This window comes from Corythoichthys intestinalis, chromosome 21, assembly GCF_030265065.1.
Source record: "Corythoichthys intestinalis isolate RoL2023-P3 chromosome 21, ASM3026506v1, whole genome shotgun sequence".
NCBI lineage: Eukaryota > Metazoa > Chordata > Actinopteri > Syngnathiformes > Syngnathidae > Corythoichthys > Corythoichthys intestinalis.
Genome location: NC_080415.1, coordinates 16273171 through 16291347, shown reverse-complemented (window position 1 = coordinate 16291347; position 18177 = coordinate 16273171). Strand labels below are relative to the sequence as shown.

Genomic DNA, 18177 nt, shown 5'->3' with positions numbered 1-18177 from the left:
TGAGTCTGATGTAATTCATTTAAAAGTTTCTCGTGTGACTGTGGCTTTTTGTCACGGCCGTTTTTACGTTTGTACGTAAACTCAGATTTTCCGATTTTTAAAAAATTTTTCAAAACGCTACTTGTCCTACAATTTTTGACCAATTCACATAATTTGGAAATCAAAAATTCCGGGACCGTGAGGGGCATAAATATTGTATACAGAATTTGGAAAAAAATTACGGTTCCCCGGGAATTTGCCAAAAACTTTCCCATTCATTTTTAATGGGAAATGTCCCATTCACTTTCAATGGGATTTCCAATAGAATCTACATTGCATTGTTGCCATTGACGGCCATGTATGTCAAATCTATTGATGCTAATGGACTTGAATTCTATCAATGCCTATGTAACCCAATGCCATTGACGGCCATGGATGTCCAAAATTTTTCCCATTCATTTTCAGTGGGAAAAACAAAAAATTCCCCAAATCAACAGGAAATGACCAGATATCAATAGGACGTGTCCCCCAAACTTCCCAGATTCCATTGACGCTTTTGAAGGGTGCTGCATTTACTTTGTTTAATGCCATTGACGGGCATGTTTGTCCATTCTATTGATAGCCTTGGGCGGGGGTAAGATGTGTATCTCCACACGGCAAAGACCAGAAGTAATTTCTCCAGAAATTGCAGTTTCTAGTTTTACAAATGTTTGTAGTTTGATCATGAACTGCTCGAGTAGATGTGCAGTAACTGCATCTGGTTCTTCGTGTAAGTGACATTAGTACCAAATGCATAGCCTGTCTGTGGCTTTCAGCATTTTTAGACTTAAAAGATTAATTTCCAATATTAACTGACCTGTTTGTCTGGAGGTTTGGGTAAACCTACCTAAAACCATTGTTTAAAAAGAGCTATGCATTATCCATGTGAGTGGTGGACCTGCCATTTGTTAAACAGGCATGAGCAAGCAAATTGCTTATTGGTTCTACAGTAGGTGTGACTTTTGTATATTTGCCGCCAACCTCTCCTAGTTTCCTGTGCTAAAGGAGATCAGCGTCACATGACTTAAACCGCAGCGGGGATTAGTTTTTATGCATTCGCTTGCCAGCCCAATGCAAGGATTTGGGTTATTATCTAAATATGCCTGTCAAGCATATTGGCTGCATTGGTCTGGTGTGTCCTCCATATGTCAAATAAACTCTCATCTTCTCATTTGCATAGTATTTGCTTTCAGGATTATCTACTGTGAAATGCCTGATGTCTCCCTCCATGCATGACCCTCACCCATTTCTTGCATATTATACAATTCATTCAACTTGAAAAGCTGGGGGTGTATGATTTGAAGTGAATTCCATTCTACATTTCAGCCTGAAGGATTCTAGTGTGGTTATTTTTTAACGCTAGTTTTAAAGCCAAAGGTTATGTAGCATATGAACAAACTAAAACCACAATTTTAAACTTAATGATTTTATTTCCGCCCTACATACAGTGAAGAAAATAAGTATTTGAACACCCTGCTATTTTGCAAGTTTTCCCAGTTAGAAATCATGGAGTAGTCTGACATTTTCATCGTAGGTGCATGTCCACTGTGAGAGAGGTGATCTAAAAAGAAAAATCCAGAAATTACAATGCATAAATTTTTAACAATTTATTTGTGTGATTCAGCTGAAAATAAGTATTTGGACTCCGGTCTATCAGCTAGAATTCTGACCAATAAAGACTTGTTAGTCTGCCTATTAAAGGTCCACCTCCACTCCATGTATTATCCTGAATCCAATGCACTTGTTTGAGGTCAATGGCAGCATAAAGACACTTGTCCACCCCATACAATCAGTAAGATTTAAACTTTTAACATGGTCAAGACCAAAGAGCTGCCCAAAGACGCCTGGAAAGGGCTACGAAGCAATTGATAAGCAGTTTGGTGAAAAAAGGTCCACTGTTGGAGCAATCATTAGAAAATGAAAGAAGCTAAACATGACAGTCAATCTCAATCGAGTGGAGCCCCATTCAAGATATCACCTCGTGGGGTCTCACTGATCCTAAGAAAGGTGAGGAATCAGCCCAGAACTATAAGACAAGTGTTGGTCAATGACCTGAATAGAGCTTGGACCACCATTTCCAAGGTTACTGTAGGTAATACACTAAGACGTCATGGTTTGAAATCATGTATGGCACGGAAGGTTCCCCCCGTTTAAACCAGCTCATGTCAAGGCCAGTCTTAAGTTCGCCTATGACCATTTGGATGATGTAGAGGAGTCATAGGAGCAAGTTTTGTGGTAAGATGAGAGTAAAATAGAAATTTTTGGACATAATTCCACTCACCGTGTTTGGAGGAAAAAGAATGATGAGTGGCTACTATCTCAAGAACACCATCCCTACTGTGAAGCTTGGGGACGTTTTTCTGCGCATGGGACAGGACGAGCGCACTGTATTAAAGAGAGGATGACTGGGGCCCTGTAGTAGGAGATTTTGGGGAACAACCTCCTTCCTTCAGTCAAAGCATTGAAGATGGGCTGTGCCTGGGTCTTCCAACATGACAATGACCCAAAGCGCACAGCCAAGAAAACCAAGGAGTGGCTCCATAAGAAGCATAACAAGGTTCTAGCATGGCACTAGCCGATCTCCAGACTTAAACCCAGTTGATAACCTTTGGAAGGAGCTCAAACTCTGTTTCACAGCGACGGCCCAGAAACCTGACAGATGAGTGGGTCAAGATTCCTCCCGCAGTGTGTGCAAACCTAGTGAAAAACTACAGAAAACGTTTGACCTGACCTCTGTAATTGCAAACAAAGGCTACTGTACCAAATATTACCATTCGTTTTCTCAGGTGTTCGTATACTTATTTGCAGCTGTATCGTACAAATAAATCGTTAAAAAAATCATACATTGTCATTTCTGGATTTTTCCTTTAGATTATCTCTCACAATGGACATGCACCTACAATGAAAATTTCAGACCCCTCCATGATTTCTGAGTGGGAGAACTTGCAAAATATCAGGGTGTTCAAAACCTATTTTTCTTCACTGTATCAAACACCCAGCCGCCTTTACATGCAAAGAGCGCTGAGATGTCACTGATGTAGCCTAACTGGTAACCAAAGCAAACAAAACACTGCTCTGTTTAACTTGTAAAAGCCATGTTATATTTTTAATTAATGTGTTAATCTACTTTATTGTTCCTTCCTTTTCATATTACTCAACTGAATTTCTGTTACAGTTACAAGAATTTCAGTGAATAAGCCTGAACAGCCCGCTTATAATGCTAAATTGAGTCCAACTTTCTGTCATCCATCTGTTCTATTCATTTTCTCTCCCTCTGACAGGATTGTTTCTCGCAAGTATGCATTTATGGATCAGAATTCGGGGAATTCTGAAGGATTACGAGGGAAATGTTTGAATTAGAAGGGCTTCGTGTTTTGTTGGCAGATCACAGACTGTCAACGCTTATGTGTATTTTAGGCACAAAGCCGGGCTATTGTTATACGTATGTAGTTGGTCAACTGAGTATTGACTCCACCTTTTGTTGTTCTTGTAAGAACACGAGCAGAAACCTTTTCACAATAGTTAAACTCCTCATTCATATATTGGCTTTAACGATAAAGAAATTTACATTATTTCGAAAAGAAAATCACAGAATCATTGGACAGGATTAAGTCAAGTAACTTAGTTAGGGTTGCAGCTATCGAATATTTCGTTAATTGAGTATTCTGCTGAAGATTCCATTGATTAATCAGATAAAAAAAAAATTTTTTTTTGGGTAAAGAGCAATTATAAATATACATGAGAAAACAATACATTTCACCTAATATTGAACCATTTTTAGACAATGTCTTTATTTTAGATATACATTGTTGAAAACAGCCAACAATTGCATCTCAAAAGTGACTAGAAAGAAACAACAAATTCACTGCTTTCACTCAAAAAACTTAAGATTTTTTTTTTTTTTTTTTAAAGATCTTATTTCTTACCTAAAAATATCATTACGCTTGATAACACACGACTTAAAAGTTAGGCGATTTTCTCACGTGTTTCAATTGGATATCCATTTATGTCAACTGTCAAGCTATTTTTAAGTTCTAGTGAAGTTTAGCTTAAATCTAAATTATAAATCCTGATCTTATTTTGAGTTTTTGCAGTGTTAAAAATAAATGTATGATACCTACTGCATTGGAGCACATTAGGGAACAGTGCTACTTGGTGTTTTATCCATCAATGACTACCGAGGTAAAATTGACAGTTAGTTAGTATCACTCCTCCGCTCTCGGAGTAAACTGGGTGCCTTCGGTGGAGCGGGGCTGGGCGGGTGGCTTGCGCGATGGCGCCCGGCTTGGGTTTCGGGGGTGGTCATCGGTCGCGGGGTCCAGCCTGGGGTGTGGAAGCATCAGCAGGGCCGCGGGTAGCCGGTGCCTGGCGAGGGTAGTTTTATGCAAGCGCTATCTTACAGTGAATACATGAAACAGTGTTCACCTTGGTCTCCAGCTTGAGATGCTCCCACAGTTTTAACATTTTCTGCTTTTTCTTGCTGCCTTTCTCTTTGCTTACATCAGCTTCTTTGCCGTTGCCTCTATATTCATGCGTGGTTGCAATCAAAGGTATCTGCTGCCTCTCTCATCTTCCTGTACGCACGTGACGTCAGTGGGTTGTGCCGCATTAAAAGTAGTCGGGGCAAAACGTCATGCTAAAAACTGGCAAACTTAAACGATTCCTCAAAGTGGAGAAAATTCCTCGATCAATTTTTAAAATCGAGTTACTCAAATTATTCGAGTAATCGTTTCAGCTCTAAACTTATTCAAGAATTGGATTAAACATCTGTGTCATAAAAACCATGATTGGTCAAGTCAATTGTGAATAAGATGTAAAGTATATTTATGTGGAGATATGAACAACCAAACTTCATTTGAATCTATCATGAAGTGATGGTTTGGACCAGAAAATGTTTTTTTTTTTTTTTTTGTCTGACCCCATTACCTTTTGAGTATCTAGTCGTGAGACAACAGTTCAGTTTTTGCATACGTACATGTCCACTTTGGGTGTGTGCGTAAGCATGCAAATTAGTGTTTGTTCCAGAATTATTCCAGGATGTGATAGCTGACATGCAAATGCAGATATATACCGTATATACAGAGTGCACTGGCACTATAAGCGCTTGAGGGTTATTTACTGTAAAATACTTAATACTCACAAATAAATGTTTTAAATGATAGCATGTTTATATGTGGGGAGAATAAGTTTCTTTTTCATTTTGATAGGAATATGTAATAGAATACTTTGTTTGTTCCACATGGTAGCTTTGACAAAGCTCACAAACACATTCACATATTCGCATTGGGGCACTGTTCACATAGGAAAAACAATGAAAAGTAAGTGTTCAAGAGTACAATGTTTGTTTCTGTAATGATACATATGGCGGAAAACACTCAGGTGACTTGAGGCTCTGAGACTCTCAATTTGGCCAAATTTCTAAATTGTCCTATATGCATCATTGGAAAGCTTAAAATCTCAATTATATTGGAGAAGAAAATGTTTTAACAGGAGGGCATTTAAAAAAAAAAAAAAAATTTAAACCCCTAAACCCTAACTTGAGTTGAGAGCACGAGACAGCATAATTAAAGACACCATGATTTTAACGAGATTTCATTGCGTACTTACTTTGTTTCGATCCAAAAACACAGTTTAGCATGTCTCACCAAGTGTCGTGACACAACTGTGAATGGCCACAACCGGACCTTTGTGGGATTTTATGGGTGAAACACTGTAATATAACATGGTTTGCAATGCAAAAATTGCAGACATCAAAGAGTGTTTTTTCAAATATTTACCCTTTTAAACCTTTTTTTTTTTTTTTTTTTTTCAAATTTTCTTTGTTTGGATAGGTTATAATCTAAAATATCGGGGAAAATGTGACAGTAACAAAAAAAATACAATTAAGCAATAGTTATGAGGTAGATATCCGTGACCTATTTACAGACATTATTTTTTTCATTGTGACGTAATTTGTTTAAAAGTTTAAAATATGCGAGTGAATAATTTCATTAAAAAAAATTTTCAAACTACCTAAATATTAGACATCAATTAATTATTCTAAGCTAAAAATGATAGACATTTCGAATAATAAATATAATTACTTACCTTCTTTTCATGGCTGGTTTGAAACAAAAGCGGTTGCGCGGTGTCTGTAAACGGGGGGTCTCCAGGGTAAAAGGGACAAATTAAAAATAGTTCGGTAGCTTAACTGCTATGGCAGCATATAGACATATTGTTCTATCAAACACAACAGTTGTTTTGGCTTAAAATACAGCAGTTTATTTTAAAGAGGGGTGCAAGAGCAGAAACTGCTTATTCAGCCTTGTCTGTTTTCCGCCATTTAAAAAAAGGTTTATTTTTGTAAGTCACTCAATCAAGTTAACTCATTAAAAAAGGAAAACATTGATTTTGAATGATAATTTTGCCACTCTCGAACCAACTAATTCAGTTTTGAGGCACGATTCCCATCTGTTTTTAGTGTGCTACTGTTGTGAAAAACAACTACAACATTTTCTTCCAACGTGCACGCATATGGAGTTTCTGAAGTCTTTCAAAGCCCTCTTGGTAACCGCCACGCTCACTGGTTTTGACCCCAATTGTGCACAAAAGCCACACCAAGCGGTATTGTGGCGGCAATGCTCTTGTCCGTCGACACTCCCAACCCCACTTTTAGCCAGCCTGCCTCCCCTCTGCTTTTATGCGCTGCCCCTCTAATCCACAATGGAATGTTCAGTGGCCTGAAATGTCCCCTTTTTAGCTCCTCTCGTGTCTACTGTATTTATAATGTTCACCTCTCAAAGCAGTCTTTCAGCATTTCTTTCAATCTATTGATCATTTTATCAGCACTTTGGATGGGAACTGTTGTGAAATCCCCCCAGGAAACTTCCAGCAAAAGCGTATTCTCGGAAAAGGGTTAAGAGTAATAGTGGTATGTGGGGGTGCAGTCAGGCATGCTCCATCTCTGATTAGACACAAATAGAGGAATGAGAAAACCCACAATGCCTTTAATGCTCGGACGACCAGAGTAGCAAAATGCCTTTGAGTCCAGGCATTTTATGGTTACTTTTAAATGGTGTCTCAGAACTTTTTTAGAATGGTATTGTAGAATTTTACAGTCATAAGGCAAATTTAAGTAAAATTATAAATCATGTTTATCAATTTGATATAAAAGAGCAAATCAATATTCTCTACTGAAATATTAACAGAATCTATGGTCCGTTAGCCATGAGGCTAAAGAAACGGATTCAACAAGGTTTGCAATTTAGGGCTGAGCTACATTGGATACAGTATTGTTTGGCTTTGACAGAGTTTGGCACACCATATTGGTAGGTGATTTTTACCGTGCTGTTTGTGGTTATTTTGTACTGGTTGCAGAATGGTGTTCCTGGTACTGTACATATTGAGTCTTCACACCTCTGTTTTCTCGCCTTATCTTTCGTTATGTAGCTGCAGATAACATTCTACATTACTGTGAAATGTAAAAGATCAGCTTAGGCTTATGAATATTCAGTTTTACGATTTGTTATGCGCTAATAGCGTCACTGTATGTTTTTTTTTGTTTTTGTTTTTTTTTTGTAGTTGTTTTCGTTTTGTCGTTTCGTTTAGGGTTGCCAACTCCCTGAAGAAGAAAAAAAGGGCACCTCATTGGTGGAGCTGGCAGACCTGATAACCGTCACCCTTTAATTATTTTTTTTTTTTTGCATGTGAAAAGTGTTTTTCTTAATTACAATTATAATATTATAATAATTTTACTCAAACTTGAATTAATTAGGTAGATATTTTAGTGATATAAGTACATGAAAAACAATAATTATCAGGAATGTATTTTTGATAAAACACGAGAATAAAATAAACATCTGTCCCGCAAATTTAAAACTACAATTTAATCCTTAAGGTCCTGACCCTTTTTTGTGTCTGTGTTTTTGGCTGTTTTTGTCTTTCTTAAAACTTTTTTAAAACGTGCAAAAATAAACACCGAGGCAAAGTTTTTTTTAATTAATTAAATAATTTAGGTGCTTTGAAAGTCCCCACAGCAATAAGTTTCGTATGATCACTACATCATCCGTTCTACAAATAAAACACTATTTTCGATTTTCATGATAATGCGGGACAAAGCGCGTCCCTTGTAAACTTAGTTTTTCCCAATTGCTTGGGTACTTTTCTCAGATCAGAATTGAAATTCTCAAAACTACTTGTTCAATCATCACAACATGTAGCACTTGTAGCAAAACAACATGGATTACCTGCAAAAGCCTGTTTTCTGTGCAAAATACTTCGTCTATCGCTCAAAATTAAATTTTTGTGTCAATGAACATGTCAGTGTGGTCAGAATGATAAGTCCTTGTTTCATTGTGTACAGACACAATGGGGCATCAAATTGCTTAGTCATGCTACCAATTGAACAGTTACTCTGGTGGAAGGCTCTGATGTTGAAGATGGTGTACGTGAGTTTTGATGAAAATTGCAAGTTACACCTTTGTGTGTGGGAGATTGATTGCAAGAGACTGGACAAGATTGTTTACACTTTTACTGTTTTTACAATGTCTTGACAGATCATGTCATTGCAATACAGAAAGCAAAAGACAGCACTGGGTATCACAAAGAAATATAACGTAAAAGCAAAATTAGAAATGTGAACATAAGAAAATTGGCACAACTAAACTTTAAATTGTCAGGATTATTCGCCCATTCTTTCTACACATCTTGACGTTCCTCTCTGTTTGGCCGCAAATTTTCATCCACGTCACAACGGATGTGCTCTCTTGCAATCCAGCGTGGAGACAATGCCTTACCCAGCCTTTGCAGGCATCTGCTGTGATATCACTACATGCTGCATTCATGGCATCCAGGAGAGTCATCTGATTGTGAGGCTGGCGATCAAACACTTGCTATCTCCAAGTGGAGAAAATGTTTTCTATGGGAATGAGGAATGGGGAGTATAGTGGTAGGAACTTCATTACCATTCTGTTGTGGCTTGCAAACCATTCCCTGATGATATTGGCGTGGTGGAAACTCTCATTGTCCCAAACTATTACAAATGTTGGCAGGTTAAAATAAGTTACGTAAAATAAGTAATGAAAATACTCAGAAATAAGCACACACATGTTGACATATTCTGACAACATGTTCATCCATTTTGCATGTAAAGGCTGGCTTATGCAATAAAGTAATGACTAGATGTTGTGGGTGGTGAGACTATTCATGAGAGACCCATGATAATCCATTTTGACCGTCATGGCATATGCAACTGATTGTAAAAAAATCATTTGCATGGATGCAAAAAAAACATCTGCAACTTGCTCAAAGGAATGAGAAACTGCTGTTTTGATGTGCAGTAGTGATGCGATGTTGTGAGGATTGAAGAAGTAGTTTTGAGAATAGCAAGTCTGATCTAATAAACGTACCAAAGCAATTGAGAAAAACTGTAATACGCGTACTTTTGTTTCGGAATACGGGACAATTCTGTTTTTCAAGGGACTGTTGCCTACCCTACTCACGAGGCAACATTAGCGGTATGAACGAACTTCAAATACTTGGCAGCTGGAGTGGATTTCAAAATAGATGGAGCAGTTAAGGTAGTGTCATGCCCTTGCATGTGGACAAGGAAAGACACAGTTGCTGATGCGCTTTCAGCAGTTTCTTGAGTGAGGAAAACTGAAATGCATAAATATAAAATGCTAATGAGTGCAAAACAAAAATGTGAGGTGCAAGTACAAGCATGGTCATACTAATGGAATGTTTTTATCATCACGAGATACATTTCACACAAGTTTAATAGCCGTATGAGCCTTGCCCTAAGTGAGAGATCAGCATTGCTGAGCAGATCAGCTTGTTTGCAAGACTCACTGATACAAAGTTATACACACAAGATCGTCTACTACACAGAACAGAGTCTTTAAGAGGATGTACACCACAAAAGACTCACTGAATTTGTTTGTGATTGTACCACAATAATAGGTTTGTGTCATTTTCAGTCTTGGAAGTCTGTTATTTGTGTGTGGATTTTAATTGTTTGCTGCTACTGTCAACCCCGCAGTTACAATTGCTTTGCCGCGTTTAAAGTCTTCTTGAAGGCTGGCCACCAAACAGATGGCATTGATGATGGACCCTGGAGTTTTTGCACATTTTTTCCCAGTGCAGATCTGCTCCGATTTCATGTTATTTTTATTCTCTGAGGTGCTGCAGTGCCGGAAGCATGTCCTTGTTGCTAGGTTACAGCCTGATGGAATATACACTATGTAGGTAGCCTTACATAACCCGTTTAACACTGGAGTGCAGACATTTCTGCGCGCTAAAAACTGCTTTGCACTTTTTTTTTAAATTTATTTATTTATTTTTTTAATACCTTGACTTTATGAAAACTCGTGCACTTTGGACATATCGACACACTCGGAATTGCAGCCGTAAACAATCCAATTTACGTAACATTGTTCAGGTATTGCTTTAACTTTGGTGGATAATGTTGCCAGAAATTCAACCTGAAGTCAAAACGTGCATTATTATGTTAGCATTATGTCAGAAATTGTATGTTATAATGCTAACAGTCGAAGGATTCATTTTCATTTTTAACCTGTAAAGGCCTGCAACATGAAGCAATTGTCGGAGAATCCCAAAATTTGAAAAAAATAAGCTCTTAAGGGAACTTTTTTTTCAAATTTGTTTAAAAAAAATCTAATACTATAACCCTTGCTAAATCCTGATTTTTTTTTTTTTTCTGATGGAACCTGCAGATGCATTTGTTGACTTTCATCCATCATTTCTTTTGAGAAATTTCAAAATTCTGAATTGGAGTCTCAAAATTATGACATTATAAGTGTATCAAATGTGATATATTTGGCTATAACAGGTTAAGACTGCTGTGTTTTTGCTTTTCAGGTCAAAGATCTGACCAAGTTTTTGGATCCCAGTGGTCTGGGAGTAATCAGCTTTGAAGACTTTCACCGGGGAATTTCCGCTATCAGCAATGGAGGTGAGTGAAACACATTGGAATGCAATTGAAAAGTTAAGGCAATTTGTAGAGTTTTTAAAGATCATCTGAAGCAAATCGAAGAGAAATGTCAGCACCGGCTTGTTGTTAAAACACTTAAAAGCCCTGCTTGCTTATATCTGCTCAGATGTATTGATGCCATCAGATTCCCCCCACCCTGCTAGAGTTTTCTGGGTTGAATTGGTCTGGTTACCCATTGACATGAATAAGAGATGCACTTGAAAGCTTGAGCTGCACGAACACGCTGGCACCTTGGTAAGTTCTCAGAGCTCGACTGAGGGCAGAGCGTCCTGTTTGCCTAAATAATTTAGTGCTCTCTTTCTCTTTGGGGCCTGTCCAATGATTGTTCCTTCTTTTGGTTGCCAGGGACACAGCTGCATTGAAAATGAACCTAAAAAATCTCAGTCATGCCTTTGAGGTTATTTTTACCAATGTGAAATGGTAGCAAAATCAATACGATAAACTACAAACCATGAACAATTTTTTCAGAACAATTTTTTTTTTTTTTTTTTCGAAAAGTACTTCAAGCTATGAATAAAACGAAAATGAAAAAGTTTTTTATTAATCTGCAAACTTATTGAACATGCAAAAACAATTCCAAGCATAAATACTAAACAATAATTGACTACAAAAATAAATGCTTGTTAGTCTCTATCCTACGGTCAATCTCTCGTTCTGTTACGCTGCTTGAAAGCTGTCTTGGCTTTACTATTAATTGTTTTTGTGCACACAGCGTCTATGTCTGGAAGGAAAGATTGCTTTCCTAGCTGACAGTCTTTGTCTGAACCTTTTATTAACGGACAGGTATTTATTTTTAATAAACAGTAAGGCTTTAGCCTGCAGGTTATGGAAGTGTCTCATTCCTTGTAGCAGCCATGGTATGTCTGCAGTCTCATCTTGCTTTAAAAGGCTTGCAGTGTGTCCAATTATCGAGTAGCAACCTATTATATAAAACCTCTGGGTCTTCTCCTCTCCTTCTCTTTCACCAGAGTGCATTCAAAGCTTTGTTAGATTGACACACCAGACTCCATCATGTCCAGCTCATGTTACACACTTTGTTTGTGTTAAATGCAGCTTGGCGTCTTCCACTTGTATAGATTTAGGACTTTGCCCAGCCCTTGTCGTCATCATAAAATGTTCTGTAGTCCCTGAAATATGAACGTCAAATGTTACATAACAAGCTTTGCTACTGGGGCGCAACCTTGAAAATGTGCTGATTTGATTGTTCACTTCACCAAATACAAGCTAGAGAGAAAGATGCATCAGTTTGTCAAACAGGAATTCCTTGCACCTTATTGCTATTCATAGTGAGTCTTGGTCCCAAAGGTTGCTGCGACTATTTCCCTTTTTCTTCATGATGGCTGTTTATACGCAAACATTACTACTCCCTGTGTTTGCAGAGCTTCCTTTGCACGATGACATAATGTTTACACACATGAACCACGTGTTCCCAATTTTACCTGCAGGTCCAGAGCCACAGCTGTACAGTGCGCACTACAGTCCAGGCGACGGAGCTGTCGGGTGTCCAGAAGAATATGACGAGGTGAGGCGTCATGCACAGTGACCATGTTTTTCCCCTCCGTGACTGGTTGAACTCTTTGTGCACTCTCACTCTTGCCACTGTAACTGAATGAGCGGCTCGTACAGCTATCATTATCACTCTGAGAATATTCGACAGACTGAACAACCTGGTTTGGCGGACATTGAGTAGCATCTGGCAGGCTTAGCTTTACAGGATTCTTCGACAAATATTGAATTGGGCGGATCACAAAAGTCTTTTACACAAGAAGGAACTGTTTTTACAGTTGTGGTTAGCATATCTGACATTCCTGTCCAACCCCCTGCACCAAACTTGTATATTTAACCACCGTATTGTTGCTAGCCTTTGCAAAAATGCAAACGTTTCTGCCGTTGTGTGCGTTTTTAACAATGGAGAGTCATGATTTGTGTTGTTTTAACCTTCACTTGGCGACCCACTGCCCTGTTTGGTTTCTTAAAGCATGTCTGCTTTCATTCAGTCAGTGCCAGCTCTTCTTAGTTCAAATGGATAGGATGTCTATCACGGTCAATAGCAGCCAATGAGTTAACGGTTTTATTTCTGCACTGTGTTGTGTGTGGTCATTTATCCTCTCCATTTATCACACCCCTGGTTTGCTGGTATAGAGACATCTAGTGGTCTTTCTGCATTATTCATTTAAGATGTAACAGCACTGTAGAGTTAAGTAGAAGGAACTCATGATGTACAAATTTACTATTGTTTTGGAAATACAATGGTACCCCTACATACAAATTTAATTCGTTCCAGTAAGTCAAAATGGTTGTATGTAGAGTGGGATACATTATAATAGAAAAAAAACAAAAAAACATTATAATTTTATTAATTCATTCCACAGCCCAAAACCTACGCAAAATACTTTTATAAATACTGCAGGTACAATCACAAATAGCAGTTACATATAGCAAAGTAAATACAGTGGTACCTCTACATACGAAGTTACCGTATTGGTCCGAATATAAGCCCTGATTATAGGACGACCCCCTCTTTTTCAAGACTCAAGTTTGAAAAAAGACTTTTTTTAACACCAAATTATTTTTTATACAGAAAATAATTACAGTACATCAGAAACAAATGATTATAACAATATATTTGAGAGAGAAAACCATGTTATTTTGCCTCATTCAAATCTTAATATCTGAACATTTAAATATGTAAACTAAAGTGCAATCACATTCGTCAATGAATGGCTTCTGGTTTTTGAAATGTAAATAAACCAATCTATTGTGATAAAACAACAAAATTGCAATAACTGCATTAACCATCAAAGTGAAGTCAAACTGTAACTGTAGTCTTGAAACACATCTGAATAAGGAAAAATATTGCAATAAATTAATGCAAACTGGTTAAACTTCAGAGTAGCTGAGATCTGTCATGACAGAACATCGCTTCAATAATATCTGGCGCCTTCTAGTGTCGTGAATGGGTATAATGTCTAGACCGCAAATATAAGACGACCCCATGTTTTTCAGTCTTATTTCAGTGCAAAAAAAACAGTCTTAAATTCAGGCCAATACGGTGATTCGTTCCAGGACCTTGTTTGTAAGTCGAAATGGTCGTATGTCGAGCAGGATTTTCCCATAAGAATACATTATAATTCCTTGAATTCGTTCCACAGCCCGAAAACTTCCACTAAATCCATAGTAAATACTGCTGATACTATTACAAATGGCAATTACACATAGCAAAACAAATAAATCATTAATAAAAACGGGAATAATATAATAATAATAATAATTCCTGTAATAATGTAATAACGAATCGGGTTCGAATGTGGCGGACGTGTTTTGCGTGCTGCACCTAAACGCAACGTGTCGCTGACGTGACAGAGAGGGAGCGTTGCGGTTGAGATTTACTTTCGCGTTTAATATTCTGTTGAGAACACTGTCAACTGCGGCGAACGGTAGGCGTGTTGTGATGTACAAGTTCTGAAATAAATGATAAAAACCTGACGAAGCTGGAGATTTCTTTCGCGATGTTACCACAATAATAATTGTCACCTTAACTTATAAAGACTGGCGAACGGAGGTCGGAAGAGGACCGTGGAGATTATAGACATTCTACAGCCGTATTGTTGAGCCAGTTCAGGCATGCGTGCCACACGTTCATATGTTTCTATCATTTCCATCTTCATTTCAGTTATAAGCGTCACCTTTTTCCGTGTTTCACCACCTGCACAAACCTACTTGGAACTTGTGTTGATTTTTCTCACAAGAAAATCCGCCGTGCGTCCGTCTGCGGCGCTGTCATGTCATTGTATTTCGAGCATGTCGTCAGATGTAGAAACAAATGGCGAGTCAAATTTTACGTCGGATGTTGAAAGACTTGTGTGTCGAAGCGATCATATGTCGAGGTACCACTGTAAATTATAAATTCAAATCGGAATTATAATAATAATCTAAAGAATCGAGTTCTAATATGGTGATTGTGTTTTGCACGCTGTTCCTGAACGCACCGTATGACAGACGACAGAATGAAAGAGGTTCAGGAAAGTTTTTACTTTCCCTTTTCATGTTGTTGTCGTCAGCTACAGCGGACAGTGGCCATGTTGTATTGCACGAGTTCTGAAATAAATAAAAACCTGACGAAGCTGGCAACTTCCTAGCCAATGTTACAATAACAATAATTGTGACCTTATAAAGACTGGGGAACGTAGATCGGAGAAGGAACGTCGAGATCGTAGACATATTCCGGCCGTATTGTCGAGCCAGTTCACTGGCGCTCACACAACGCTCATATTTTTCTATTATTTCCATTTTTTTTTAATGGTAAGTGTCACCTTTTCTCACCGCTGGCACTAACCTTCTTGGGACCAGTGTTGTTAATAACGGCGTTGGAGTATAACAGCGTTACTTACGGCGTTATTTTTTTTTCAGTAGTACTTTGCAGCGCCATTACAGTTACTGAGGTGTGAGTTGGTGCGTTACTGCAAAGGGGTTGAATGGCGCGCGTGTTGCCTGAGAGAAACGGAGAGAGCAGAGCGGTAGGCAAGGGAGTTGTGTCACCGTTGCAAACACGATGCTAGGTGGCTCCAATAATACCTGACTGTAGCCAACAGCCTACAAACTACGCTCACATGATGCTACGGTAGATATCACATGTATATAGAACTAGATGCGAAATGACACTCAGTGGCGTTAGTAAACATCTTAAAGCAGTGGACTTCTCAGGAAGGCTCTGTTGTAGCTAACCTTCCTAGCATACCTAAGTAACTTTTTATCTACAGTACTCCTAAAACAGCAAAATCTTGACTTGAATATATCTATAAATGTTAAAACAGTTTTAAAACGTTCACACGTCCAAAGTAGACAGAAGGGAACTAATGCAATGACGGGAGCAATTTTAACAGCTTTAACGGTTGATTCACAACATTAAATGACTTCCAAACATGGCAAAGGTTACAATCTAGTTATCGTAAATCCGCAATACCCCTATGTCTAGTTAAGTTGATGGTAAAGAATTTGGCTAGGGCCTATTGTCCCAAAAACCCTTTAAATTTCAAACAGTGTGACCTTTTTTTTTTTTTTTTTTTTTTTTTTTTTTAATGGAAAAAAAAAACAAACCATTCAAGTCCATCTGTTAACGTAAACATATTTGATGTGAAAGACGTTATAGAATGGATTATGTAATAACGTGTGAAACATGAAAAGTGACGCCAGTTACTTTGCCAAGTAACTAATTGCTCTTAAATTGAGGTAACTGAGTTACGAACTCAATTACTTTTTGGGAGAAATTATCTGTAACTGTAAATAATTACTTTTTTAAAGTAAGATTAACAACACTGTTTGGGACCCATGTTGGTTTCCCTCACATGAAAATCCACCATGTGTCCATCTTGCCGGAAAACAAAGAAATTACGATGCTGTCATAAATCGTCGTATTTCGAGCATGTCATCATATGTCGAGATAAATGACGGGTTAAATTTGACGTCAAATGTCAAAAGGATTGTACGTCCATGAGATCATATGTTGAGGTACCACTGTATACCCAGCACTTGTACATGTCGCATAATTTGAGTGTATTACTGTCTTAAGGATTTATTTTCATTGGTGCGTGGTTGTCACGAGGATTATGCAAAAAGTGCTAAACCAATTCTTAGGACATTTCATGGAGGGGTGAAGCATTGGCCATGGAAAAACAAATTAAATTCCGGTTTAGGTATGAGCGGAATCTTGGTACGCAATTTGAGACTCAGGTTTTATGAAAACTTCCTTTGTCATTTTGCATGTGTTGATTTGAATATGATTAGGGCTATAGCTGGGGCTGCTGGCTGTGAGCAATGTTTGTCCACATCTTTTTGAAGTAGTTGCCACACCTGTGTCTACGGGTTTGTTTTTCCACTCAGAAAAGTAAGTGTGCCTCCTCAATGCTTGCACTGTTCTGCCACTGTTTGCTTTCAAAACAAGCACGTTGACGCTGTAAACTCTAGTCAAAAGACCCTGTCCACCCACATTTCCCTTTACTTTATATTTCCCTTCGTTTTATTTTTAAACCTCACATTTTAAAATCATGCCTAGAAATAAAAAAGTCACCTAAACCATAAAACGGTAGCCTGTTGTTCATCTATGACATTGACACAGCAAGAGCACTTATGCAAGGCTTTCATGTTGTGCACTTTACAGATTTACCCAATCATAATTATTGTGACTAAGCCGAAACCTGAGAAAGATTGTGTCATCGTCATGGTGTTTTATCTTACCACTCGGTTGTAGGAACGTTACAGCTGACTAACACTACTCTTTTGGACTTTGGTCTCCTCCCCCTTGACCACCCAGCGGAACTGAATGTGTGCATAGTACTTTCCATTTTTCAAACCTCAGTGTGAATGTGGAGGATAAGGAAACATTTCGGATGCTCTAATGGCAGGCCTTTCCTGTCCGTGACTTCGTCCTGGGAGAATGGTTTTGGGCATGGTGGGTAGATCTTTTGACCCAGTTCTTACTGATGCATCATTTAACTTGGTACGTCAACAATTGTGAATCACCTGTCTTGAATTCATTGTTACTTTGCAGCCAGGGAACAAGTTGATGTCTAGACATTTAAAATCTAGTCTCTAGCTTTTTATATTAAGCTTGTTTTTATTGAAAGCTTAAAGCTATTTTCCTTCATCCAACCGTTTGAAAAGCAATGAGCTGCCTCTGAAGTTTGTTAATGGTGCGTCAGTTGTTTTCATTGCTGTTTCTTGGCATCGGTCCCATGGCGAGATTGTGTATTTAAAAAAGACTTTCATTCTCCTAGATTCTTAAATCTGTATTTTTTTGGTCTGTAGTCTTGTGTACAGCTGAAGTATCTAGACAATTTTAGGGCAATCTGCATAAACTAACATTTTTAATGAATGTTGTATCAGTCCGACAAGAACATGTTGTTAGAAAATTACGCTGGCTGTTCTGATGTAATTCGTGTGCATGCGGTGCAGTTTTTGATAAGACTGTTTTTTTTTTATGTGCTGCAGCAAAATGAGGTGACAGACAGCGCATACCTGGGTTCAGAGAGCACGTACAGCGAATGCGAGACCTTCACCGACGAGGACACCGGTGCCCTCGTGCCCCCTGAGATGCACGAGGATGTGGACACGGACAGTGGTATCGAGGCAGCTCTTCACGACCCTGAAGAGGCCATAAATAGGTTGGTTTC

At 38.3% G+C, this 18177-nt stretch overlaps 1 protein-coding gene across 3 annotated transcripts in view; it reads left to right on the top strand.

The window, feature by feature from the left end:
- rab11fip3 (RAB11 family interacting protein 3 (class II)) overlaps positions 1 to 18177 on the top strand; it is a 52861-nt gene that overhangs the window by 3155 nt on the left and 31529 nt on the right. For all 3 annotated transcript variants that reach the window (XM_057826071.1, XM_057826070.1, XM_057826069.1), the window contains 3 exons: positions 10876 to 10969; positions 12454 to 12530; positions 17996 to 18168. In XM_057826071.1, coding sequence (XP_057682054.1) covers positions 10876 to 10969; positions 12454 to 12530; positions 17996 to 18168 — 344 coding nt within the window. The remainder of the gene's footprint in view (positions 1 to 10875; positions 10970 to 12453; positions 12531 to 17995; positions 18169 to 18177) is intronic.